The 12408-nt window shown below is 49.2% G+C and overlaps 1 protein-coding gene across 2 annotated transcripts in view; it reads left to right on the plus strand.

The window, feature by feature from the left end:
• The window catches only part of GSG1L (GSG1 like), a 205640-nt gene extending 194138 nt beyond the window's left edge, over positions 1 to 11502 (plus strand). For both annotated transcript variants that reach the window (XM_037140019.2, XM_053671470.1), the window contains exon 7: positions 8651 to 11502. In XM_037140019.2, the coding sequence (XP_036995914.2) occupies positions 8651 to 8748 (98 nt within the window). In that variant the 3' untranslated portion in view covers positions 8749 to 11502. The remainder of the gene's footprint in view (positions 1 to 8650) is intronic.
• Positions 11503 to 12408: the final 906 nt, after the last annotated feature.

A 12408-nucleotide genomic window follows, 5' to 3' on the forward strand; every position in this document is an offset into this window, starting at 1 on the left:
AAAAAAGAAACAACAACAGCAAAAACCCCAGACCCCACCAGTGGACCCGTGAGCTTGGCCAGTGCTTTTGAAGTCCAGCTGCAATGTGTGGGAATGGCACCAGTGCCTCCCCCCCCGCCAGAGGTGGTCCCCTTCATCTCCGCATCTTCCCTGCCAGGCGCTCCATCAGAGGCAGCATGTCAGGGCCCAGTTCCAGAGTGGGGCCACTGGGGCTCAGAACGTAGCAGTGAGACCTCTGATGGACGACTTAACTTACTTGGGCTTTGCCGCGGTCCAGCCGCAGCGGGTCAGGGGGTCCCACAGGTGAGGGTAGGCGTCGGCGCTGGGTAACAGACGACAACACGCCTCAAAGGGCAGTGAAGCTCTGTTCTGTTTATTGCAAGTACAAGCAGGTTTTTATATTTTCATTTTAGGTAGTGATTAACATTTGCAGTATAACATGATCATTTAAGCAGAAAAAATCAATATAAAGGTAATCAGTAAAAGTACAAAAGTTCCCATAGATTTGGTTAAAGATTATTTTAATTAGGAGAGCCATTAATCAGACAATTAGAAGTATCTTATTGTATATTAAAGTTTTTCAGAATTTGGTATAGGGCATAAGGATACGCTAAATTGAGTTGAGAAAATAGGAGATTTATTATAAGGCCCTTGTGATGTCTAACTTAGCTATCTACCTTTTTTTTGCTTAAAATGTTTTTCTGTGTACTATAAATTCTGACTCCTTAGTAACTGTTTAGTTTGTAATAACTAACTAGCCTTTGTGTTTACTTTGCCTGTCTAGTTGATATATATTCTTATTCAAGGTAAAGGAGGGGCTATTCCTATGTTGCAGGGGGCTTTCAAGGGTACTTCTTTTAAGTTTCTCTAGGAGTTCTTTTACAGACATGTTTTGTACTTTGATTCCTTCTAAGAAAGTAGTGAGATCATCTCATGATTTCCTAGAGTATTCTATCTTATCTTGGGTGTTTTTCTAATGATTGTTATTGATTAAGCTTGAATTCTCAGATTGTTCTGATTGTTTCCTTGTGCCTATATTCCCTGACGTTCTAGTATGATATTATTATTCTGTTCATTGAGCCAGGAAAGGTCCAGGCACACTGTCTGAATCACTGCCAGGGTATTCATAATGATTAAAGCAAAAAGGGTCATGATCTCCAAAGCAAGCACAATCACAATAGGTATTGCAAGGCCTTCCATGCCACGTCCACCAGGTTGGAAACTGCTTCCTTGAAGTCTTACACCCCCTCTCAGGACCTTGTCACGGAGAGAGGGATCCAACAGTGGACGCGGCAGTGGACGTGGCAGGGCTTCAGTTTTCTCGCCCATAAAATGGGCCTAGCAAAGACGGCTCCTGTTCGTTAGGGTTCAGAGAACCGATGACGTGTGGTGAATGTCTCCTGAAACACAGTGGGAGCTGAAGGCACGTTTGCTCTTGTCGCCTCTCCATGTGTGTCTGTCTCCCTCCCTGGACTGCGAACACCCAGACAGCAGGTCTGTCTCACTAGTATCTGTAGACCCAGCACCCAGTCTGGAGGCCGACGCACAGTGGGGCCCCAACACATGTTAAATAAGGAGATGAAAGAATCAGTGGCTCTAGGAAGAAGTGGCAGGTTAACCAAACTCAGCCTGATCTCAAGTGTGAAAGAGACAAAGAGAACATGTTAGCCCGGAAACGTGGGGTCCTGGAAGATGGACTCCAGTGGAGAGAAGGGTGGGGGATCCCGTACCATCTCCTAAGACAAGCCGTCCTTAAGGTGGACCAGAAAACCCAACCTTTCCCTCCATGTCGGTCCCGCGCAAACCTAATCTTCTCCCCAAGCCCTGCATGAGCCACTCACTGAACAGGACTGCACTGCACTATCAGTGCTGCTCCTGGGGCTGCTCATCACTCGGTGCCGGGGACACAGTGATGAAGGAGAGCAGAGCTAGTCCGTGTCCTTGTGCTACATACAGCCTGGAATGGGAACTGGGAGGAGGAAGGCAAATGATATTCCCAGCATGATGGAGTCTCTAAGAGCCCTCAGGGTACAAACTTACAGAGCAGGGTCAACTTGGAGAGGCAGTTGGGGTGCCCCTTGCCAAGGTTGTGGCATTTTAGGCGATGGAGGAAGGATAATGGTGTCACTAGCTAAAAGGTCTCCAAAACTAGACATCTTGGTGCTTACCTTGACTCACTTCTCCATCACTCCCCACATTCCACTTCTTTTTAGAAGCCAGGGTTAAGGTTAAGCAGCCAACTCCAGGCTCTGGATAGACCAAAATCCTGGAGAGGGTTTCAGCACCTCGGACAGCAGGTTGCCTCCAGAAGGCGCTCCCTTGTTAAGGGACCTGGCTCCTCCGTGCCAGGCTGGGCTGCCATGGGGTCAGGAGCTGCATCGCCAGCCTCCTGCCCACCCCCACTAATTTCCCTACCAGATTCAGGGCACCTTGGGCACGTGACCTCCCCTCTTAGAGCCCCTGTTTTCCCATCCGCACGTCGTGGGGGCACTGGCGTTCTTGGTCTTGAAGGGTCCTCCCAACACAGTGAATCCATCTTAGATGTGATTTCATTGAATTCAGCAGAGATAAGAGATGATTCTCCAGATCCTGGTCGCCGTAGCCAAGAGACCAGAATGCAAAGCCACGGAACAGACTCGTGCAACAAAGACTCGGGCAGGGAAGCGGCCAGAGGTCAGAAGCGGCCTCCCACAGGCCGAGTCCAGCCTGAGAGAGTCTACTTCACCCACACATGATTTAGATTCTTAAACAAATTTAGTTGTTAGTTAAGCCAGGAGATTTCATTTTGAAGTTCCAGTTCAATTTATCTGAATGCTTTGGGAGATCTGAGCTCTTAGTCCTTGTAGCAACCACTGTCCGGAGCGGAGGAAGGGCTGCTCTGGCCAGTCCGCCCACTGCCTGGCCCGGATTCCTCATCCCACAGTGTAAGGTCTGTCGGTCGGTTTGTTTTGTTGTGTTCTAATTTTGTTTTGTAACAGTAAATGGATGTAGGAGGAGGAAAGGAAGTGGGGAGTCCTGGCGGGCTGGTGGGGTGCTTCTCAGAGCAGTGAGGACAGACTTCTCCATCCCATCCCATTGGCCTGGGGCCCCATGCCCCTCCAGGGAGGCCAGAGAGGGGAGGAGGGCTCCAGTCCTCAGCGACTTGGCTTCTGTATCCAGCGGACGAGGAGCCTGAATTTAACTCAAGGAATAGGGCATTATGGTCTTTCTTTTCCTTAAAAATACACGATCACTCTCTTCATTCCAATGAACTCTCCAAGGTTCTGCCTCCTAGCAAAGGTAAGAATGGCTACAATCACTTTGAAATACTCATTTTGAAAAATAATAAAACCTACCTTTGCACCAAATATTTGCTTCTGAATTAAATAAAATCTCAAACTCTTATACCTTGGCAGCAAGCACTTCCAAGGAATGCAACTGTTTCAGTGACTGGAGCCAAAACAAACGTTTCTCCTGAGGCCAAACAATTCCAGAATGTTTGCCAACTGTTTCCTACCCCTTTAAAAAATATAGTAAAATTAGCAAAGCACCAACCAACATTAAAGAATATTAAAAACAGAAAAAAGCCAGAGGGGGGGAATACATGTGCCCGTCATCGGCATAAACATCTTCATTTTTGCCTGTTGCCTTCAGCCTTTGTTATTAGGAGGAATTTTCCAACACTCAGAGCTGCTTTGGGGGTGGAGGAAGGGCAATGAGCAGTCTGTCCTTGGAGGTGTGCAAGCAGGAGCTTGGCTTCAACAGGAATTTCCCCCTCATGGGGCTTGCTATAAAGAGTCTGTCCAACCCTAAAGGATGACAAGAATGTCTGAGCATCCTTTGGAACTCAGGGTAGGAAAAAAAAATACATGGAACAAATTTCTTTTAACATGGACGTTTGGAGTCAGGAAGAAATTGATTTGATCTGTTTCCACTATAGCTGTGAATGCTAAGGTGGCCGTTTATCTTTGCTGAGTCTCAGTTCCTTCATTCGTGAAATGGTGGTGGCTGCCTCCCAGGCCTTTTTAAAAAAATTGTTCTGCTATTACAGTTGTGCCAATTTCTCCCCCTTTGTCCTCCTCCACCCAGCCTGCCCCCAGCCCGACTCCCACCATCAATCCCCACACAGTTGTCCATGTCCATGGGTCATTCATCCATGTTTTTTAACTAGTCCCTTCCCCTTCTTTCCAACATTTCCCCTGCTGGTCACTGTCAGTCTGTTCCATGTTTCCATGTCTCTGGTTCTGTTTTGCTCATTAGTTTACTTTGTTCATTAGAATCCTCTTATAAGTGAGACCACATGGTGTTTGTCTTTCACTGCCTGGCTTATTTCACTTAGCATAATATTCTTCAGTTTCATTCATGCTGTCACAAAAGGTAGGAGCTCCTTCTTTCTCTCTGCTGTATAGTATTCCATTGTGTAAATGTACCACAGTTTTTTGATCCACTCATTTACTGATGGGCACTTAGGTTGCTTCCAGAACTTGGCTATTGTAAATTGTGTTGCTGTGAACATTGGGGTGCATAGGTTCTTTTGAATTGGTGTTTCAGGGTTCTTAGGGTATAACTCCAGCAGTGGAATTGCTGGGTCAAAGGCAGATCCATTTTTATTTTTTTTTGAGGAAATTTCATACTGTTTTCCACAGTGGCTGCACCAAGCTGCATTCCCACCAGCAGTGCAGTAAGGTTCCCTTTCTCCACAACCTTGCCAGCACTAGTTGTTTGTTGATTTATTAGTGATAAACATTCTGAGTGGTGTGAGATGGTATCTTATGGCTTTAATCTGCATCTCTCTGATGGCTAGTAATGTTGCGCATCTTTTCATGTCTGTAGGCCCTCTGTATGTCTCCCTTAAAGAAATGTCTGTTCAGGTCCTTTTTTCATTTTAAGCATTTAATTTATTTATTTTTAGAGTGAGAGGGAGAAAGAGAGGGAGAGAAACATCCATGTGTGGTTGCCTCTCATGTGCCCCCTACTGGTGGCCTGGCCTACAACCCAGGCGTGTGCCCTGACTGGGAATCAAACCGGTGACCCTTTGGTTCACAGGCCAGTGCTCAGTCCACTGAGCCACACCAGCCAGCTTTTCCCATTTTTTAATTGGATTGTTTGTCTTCCTGGAGTGGAGTCATGTGAGTTCTTTATATATTTTGGAGATTAAACTTTTGTCCAATGTATCATTGGCAAATATGTTCTCCTATATGGTCAGTTCCCTTTTCCTTTTGATGATGGCTTCTTTCGCCATGCAGAAGCTTTTTAATTTGATGTATTTCCATTTGTTCATGTTTTTCTTCATTTCCCTTGCCCTAGGAGATATATCGGCAAAAATATTGCTCTGTGGGATATCTGAAATTTTACTGCCTGTGTTTTCCATGAGGACTTTTATGATGTCACAACTTATATTTCTTTTTATCCACCTTGAGTTTATTTTTGTGTATGGTGTAAGTTGGTGATCAAGGTTTTTTGTTGTTGTGTGTTTGCTTTTTGTGTTTTGTGCATGTACCTGCCCAATTCTACCAACACCACTTGTTGAAGAGGTTATTTTTACTCCATTTTATGTTTTTGTCCCCTTTGTCAAATATTAATTGACCATAGAGACATGGGTTGATTTCTGGGCTCTCTGTTCTGTTCCACTGGTCCATGTGTCTGTTCTTATGCCAGGACCAGGCTGTTTTGATTACAGTGGCCTTGTAATACAGTTTGATATCAGGTATTGTGGCCCCTCCTACTTTGTTCTTCTTTCTCAGAATTGCTGAGGTTAGTTAGGGTCTTTTTAGGTTTCATGCAAAATTTTTGGAGCATTTTTTCTAGATTAGTGAAATATGCCATTGGTATTTTAATAGGGATTGCACTGAACATATAGATTGCTATGGGTAGTATGGACATTTTAATGATGTTATTTCATTCAGACCATGAACATGGTGTATGCTTCTACTTATTTGTGCCTTCCTCAATTTATTTGTTCAGTTCTACTGTTTTCCAAGTATAGGTCTTTTACTTCCATGGTTAGATTTATTCCTAAGTACTTTATTTTTCTTATTTCTATAGTAAATGGTATCCCCCCTGCCCCCAATTTCTGTTTCTGATAGTTCATTATTGGTGTACAAAAATGTTATTGACTTCTGAATGTTGACTTTGAATCCCCCTACTTCGCCCCATTCACTTATTAGGTCCAGTAGTTTTTTGCTGGAGTCTATCGGGTTTTCTATGTCCAGTGTCATGTCGCCTGCAAACAATGACAGTTTTACTTCTTCCTTTTATTTCTTTTTCTTGTCTGATTGTTATGGCTTGAATTTCCAGAACTATATTGAATAGAAGTGGTGAACGTGGACATCCTTGTCTTGTTCCTGATCTTAGGGGGAAAGATTTTAGTTTTTGCCCATTGAGTATTATGTTGGCTGTAGGTCTCTTGTATTTGGTCTTTATTATGTTTAGATGTTCTCCCTCAGTTCCTACTTTGCTGAGTGTTTTTATCATAAATTGGTGCTGGATTTTATCAAGTGCTTTTTTAGCATCTATTGATACAATCATGTGATTTTTGTTGTTCATTTTGTTTATGTGACATATTATGTTTACCGATTTGCAAATATTGGACCATCCTTGCATCCCTGGGATGAATTCCACTTGATCATGGTGTATGATCTTTTTAATGTATTGCTGGACCTGGATTGCCAATATTTTTTGGAGGATTTTAGCATTTATGTTCATGAGGCATATTGGCCTGTAACTTTCTTTCTTTGTTGTGTCTTTATGTGGCTTTAAATTAGGGTAATATTGGCCTCATAAAAAGAGTTTGGGATTCTTCCCTCTTCTTGAATTTTTTGGAATACTTTGAGAAGAATAGGAGTTAGGACCCCTGGCTGGTGTAGCTCAGTGGATTGAGCATGGGCCTGTGAACCAAAAGATCACGGTTTGATTCCCCATCAGGGCACATGCCTGGGTTGCAGGCCAGTTCCCAGCAGGGGCCAGTTCCCAGCAGGGGATGCACCAGAAGCAACCATACATTGGGAAAAAAAGAATAGGAGTTAGTTCTTCTTTGAATGTTTGGTAAAATTTGCCTGCCTCTCAGGCTTGAGACTAAGATCTAGGTGGGTGTATTGACCGTAAGTGCTCGGTCACTGTCAGTGCCTCCCTCGCCCTCCAGTGCAGCCCTCCCTTTGCTTCCTCACTCTGGCTCCACCTCCATCGATCCCCTGTGGAGCCTCCTCCCTGGCTTGAGCCCTAGCTCTGCTGGGCTTCCAGTCTAACGGAGATGGAGTCACTCAGGGTGGGTGTTCCAAGATGAAGAGAACCCCTGAGGACTGGGAGGAGGATATTGTGGGCTTCCTGTGTGAGGGGAAACTTGAGCTGTTCCTTGAGGGTTTGATTCGCAGTAGGTACAAGGACACTTCAGGCCTTTGGGTCACAATGTGGAGATGGAAATGGTTCTGGCATGTTAGAACGATGCCAAGGAGGCACTTGCATGAAGGCAAGGAGCAAGCTTCTGAGAATCAAGGTAAACAGGAGTGAGCGCGTTGGATCAAGGCAAGCCTCCCTGCCCTCCTGCTTGCCCAGCCATCAAGAACAGTGGGCAGTGGTGGAGGGTGGTGGAGCCTCTGCCTGCTACCTTGGCCCAGAGGGCTGCTCAGAGTCAGCTTGGGGCACCCTCATATGCACACACTGACCCTGGAGCCAAGTAAGGACCAAGGATGGATCCCAACTTGTCCTACCCGCCCCCCCCCCCAGCTCCTTAGCACTTGAAGGCACACAGTGGAGCTCAGAGAAACCTGATGGGGTGGGGAGATAGGTAGGTGGAGAGGTGATTGCAGGATGGCTGGTATAGGTAGATAGGTGGGCAGGGAAGGGATTGGTGCTTAACTGAAGGTGAGGACAGGTGAAAGGGGAGATGGAAGGTGGGTGTGCAGATGTCCTGAGTGGGGGGATGGCTTGGCGTGGGGCTGGGTGAATGTGAGGGCAGGCGGGGTGCAGGGTTGGTGGTGGGAGCAGTGGTGGACTGTTGGATAGATATGTTGGTGGGGTGGGGGCAGGAGTAGGAGGACTGGTGGGTGCATGCGAGGGGGCTGGGGACTTGGTGAATCAGAGGGAGTGTCGGCAGTCTGGGAAGGGAGCGCGATGGCGGGCGAGCTGGAATGTGGGTGGGTGAGTGCATATGCGGCTGTTTGGGGCTGTAGGCAGATGTGTACGTGGGAAGCAGGGTTAGTGGGTGTGTTAATGGGGTGGTAGCAGAATGGGTGGTGTGATGGTGGGTGGGCCGAGTGTTGGTAGGTAGGAGGTGCATGAGTGGGTTTTAGAGCTGAGTGGGTTGTGGGTGGGAAGTTTGGGAGTGGAGTGGTGGATACATTGGGGGTTGGTAGGTGGATGTCGACAGGGGTGTGTCTAGATGTTGATGGACTGGTAGGTAGATGGGTGGGTAATGGAGGCAGGGGGTGGTGGGGAGAGCTGTGTATGCAGGTGGGTGGAGGGTAAGCTGGTGAGTGGGACAGCAGGTGAAGAATTGGATGTGGGTTGACAGACGGGTGGACAGGAGTGCTGGAAGGCAGGCGGAAGGCCTGTCAAGTGGGGGGTGGATAATGGATGTGTGTGTGGGTAGGTGGTGAGCTGGCGGGGCAGTGGGCAGATGGGGTGTGGACGGAGGAAGGCAACTGTTGGCACTGACCACCTTGTCTCTTGTCAGGACACCAGCCACACATGGGAGATTCCTGGCCCCGGAGCTCTGCACACGAGGCACCAGAGCTGAACCGCCAGTGCTGGGTCCTGGGGCACTGGGTGTGACCGAGACCCAGCCTGGCCCTCAGACCTCAGGCCATCATTTGCACCAGCCCCCCGCCACAAGACCACTGGTCTGGCACCCACTGAAACCTGACCTGTGTGCTCTGAACTCAGCCAGCCTGCATGGGAGACACCAGGCCTGCCCTGCCCACCACTGCCTGGGTCTCGGGGCCCCAGCCATGGGGCCAGCGTGAACTGCAGAAACACTCGGGGTTGTACCAAACAACCTTGGGACAGCAACTTTGGGACAGAGCTTTGGTGACATGCAGAGCACTGCTGGGGGCAGCTGGGATGCTGGGAGAGCCAAGGACATCAGCCGTTGGAAGCCTGGGGTCCCCAAGCCAGCTAGAAAGTTCAGGAGGGCACGGGTGGGGCTTCCTACAGGAGGGGCGTGGCACTGGCACCATGGGGGTCACACAGCAGGCGCCAGCAGGGGCTCAATAAATGCTTGTCGAACCTGTTTTCTTGCTGTGCATGGAGGCCATTTGCTCTCTGGGCTGTGGCTGCACCTTCATGGCTCCATCCTGTCAGGTCCTCAAGGAGCCTGAAGGTGAAGCAGCCCTGACTGTGCTGCAGTCGGGGTCAGACACTGAGCTCTGCAGGATGGAGGAAGCCCAGAGCCAAGCTGGGCTTGTGGGCAGGGTCAGGCTTGCAGGCTGCCTCGGATTCCAGAGGGTGGGAAAGCTGGAGGCATCAGGCAGATGGGAAATGTGGGGTGGGCCAGAGAGAAGCCCTCACACCCAGATCCTAAACACACCTGACCCCAGTGGGGACCTTTACCCTATGTCTAGAGATACCTTCCATCAAATCCTAAGGCCTGGAGACCTGGGGAAATAGATTCTTATTACAAAAACAAGGGAACTCAGGGTCACGGAGATAAAGAAACTTGCCCCCAAGATCACAAAATAAGCAAATGGCAGAGATGGGGTTTGAACTAGGATTCCTGACTACAAGAAGCCTCATCTCTTCCCAGAGGATTTCCCCCATAGCGCTTTCCCCCAAGCAGAGAATGTTCTTCAGTCTTCCATAATCCCATCATCTGTCCATCATCCATCCACTCCTTCATCCATCCATTCATCATTCATCCATCATCTATCCATTCATCATTCATTACCCAACCATCATCATCTGTCCATCATCTGTCCATCAGCTATGCATTCATTCATCCACCCATCATCCTTCCATCATCCATCCCTTCATCCAGCCACCCATCATCCATTCATCCATCCATCTATCATCCATTCATCCACCAATCACCATCTATCACCATCCATCATCCATTACCCACCCATCAACCACCTATCAGTTGTCATTGTTCCCTGTATCAGACATCCATCCATCATTCTGTCATGTATCACTCATCTTCATTATTCAACCATCCACCCATATATTCATTTATCCAGTGATACAATTCATTGTGTCCCTACTATGGGCCAAGCACTGTGGTAGGCACTTGAGATAAGATATCGAACCACCCAGAGAGGACGTCTGTCTTTGCACAGCCCACAGGTGGGCAGGACAAACAACCAGACAGATGACTATAGTTCAGTGTGTGAGGTGTGTGGTGCCCAGCTCCGGGCCAGGCAGCTCTGCGTTTAGATTCCAGCCCCTTCACTTGAGACCTTGGGCAAATTACCTGGCCTCTCTTGTGCCTCATCCCCATGGACACATGAGGATGACCATTATAACTACCTCTTAAAGCTGTTCTGAGGGTTAAATGAGCCAGTGCACGTGAAGCATTCAAAACCGAGCCTGGCACAGATAAGTGCTTTGTCGGTGTTCGCCGTTACTGTGATGAGGGCCTGCTGGGTTGAGGGCAGAAGCAAGAAGAGGCTCTTTTAAGAAAATGACTCTTAAGCCAAGACATGAAGGTTGTCTAGACATCAGGCAGGCAAGAGTGGAGAAGGGAACATTGCAGAAAATTTAGAATAGTCTAGATGGCAGGTGTGGAGAAAAGGGAGGGCAGCAAGGTGGCGAGGAAGCAGGCTGCGGCGGTTGGAGGAGCCTGGCCGCGGTGCCAGAAGCCCCTTCAGGAAGCTGAGCCCTCGTTCTGGCCGGCAGCAGCAGGGGCGCTTTTGGCGGAGTGGGATGCTTCCCGACCGTGCCTCTGGGAAGGCCGCCGAGGCCGTGGGCAGAGAACAGATGGGGAAGGCCAGGCTTCCCCCCTCGTCCTGACCATACTTGAGGGGAGAGAAGAGGGTGTGGCTTGGGGACAGGACAAAGAGCACAGATTCAGGAGCTAGTCAGGAGGGGAAATCAACGGGCTTGGGTGGACTGATGTGGGAGGAAGGGAGAGTCAACAATGTCTTGAGGCTTGGGTGCCTGGGGGACTCCCAGGCGGAGGTGTACGCTCATTCATTCATTTATGGAGTGCTCCCATAATCCATTTTTCATTCGTTCAGTATTTTGGACCTACTATGTGAGGTGGGAGGTGGTCTGGGACAGAGACTAGGGCCCAATTACAAAGGCCTGGCTGTCAGGACAAGAGTTCGGGCTCTGGCCCTGGGCGAGAAGGCCTACTGCAGCGGCCGGGCTGGGCGGCGGTGCCCGGGTGGGGGCCTGGCCCGGGCCCGGGTGTCTCGGAGCTCTTCATTCTCACTCCGAGTTCCTTCTGAAGTCGGCAAGTGGACCACAGAAGTCCAGGACATAATTTTAGTTGGCACATGGGCAAAATTTTAATCTATTTTAATAGTCGTGTTTATGTAAATGTGTATTAGGAAAAATATGTAATGGGCACACCAGTGCCATGAGTTCACAGTAGGCATTCAAGTAAAAAGACAGAGTCAGCTTAGAGAAAAACGCTATTAAATAAATAATTGTGCGAGTGTACGTGGTTATGCTATGTGGACGGCTCAAGCAGCGGCCATTCTTACTCCCTGCATGGGCCGGGGGAGGGGAGGGGAGGGGGAGGAGACCCACAGGTCCACTCACGCTTCAGGTCCTTTGGTTCCCTCCTGAGCACCTGCTGGCCAGGGTATGAGAACTAGCTGTCTTTCACTCTTACAGAGTTTGCAGCAAGAAGGCTGCTGGTTAGATCAAAGGAAGCACTTCCAGGCGGGCTGGGTGAATGATCCCAGTGGGTCCCCACTGGGAGTTACTGGGAGGGTGGCTTCGTGCGGAGAGCACGTGCCACTGTCCGCCTGAAGCTGGGAGGAGGGAGAATCACCCGATCTGCAGGCAGGGGTGGCTGGGTGAGCCAGAGAAGCCTGGGTGGAGGTGCAGAGGCTCCATCCTCCTGCCCCTGCAAACAGCTTTCCTGGCTCCTTCCCCTGTGCTGAGCAGACATGTCTGGCCACTGAACGGCCGCTGGCTTGCATGCACCTTTCATCCTGACCACCACGAGTCGGCCTGACTCACAGACCAGAGGACTTGTCCTGTTCTGCCCTGGGCACCCATACCTAGTGACCCTGTAGTTACAACTCCTGGGCTTGAGTACACACACCAACCTGGACATTGTGTAAGCTCGAGATAACACTCTCCAGGTGCACATGCACTAACACACCCCTCGTGCCTACGAGCTCCCCGTGGACACACCCCCGCTCACGTGCACCTGTGCCGGCCCTGGGCACACTCGGCCCTGCACCCACGCCTGCACTCACCGGGTGCCCTGAAACAGGGCTCCGGCCTCTCATTTGCCCATGCCACCCCCTCTCCCGCCAGATT

The sequence above is a fragment of the Artibeus jamaicensis genome, unplaced genomic scaffold, assembly GCF_021234435.1.
Source record: "Artibeus jamaicensis isolate MK-2021 breed Jamaican fruit bat unplaced genomic scaffold, CSHL_Jam_final contig_700, whole genome shotgun sequence".
Classification (NCBI taxonomy): domain Eukaryota; kingdom Metazoa; phylum Chordata; class Mammalia; order Chiroptera; family Phyllostomidae; genus Artibeus; species Artibeus jamaicensis.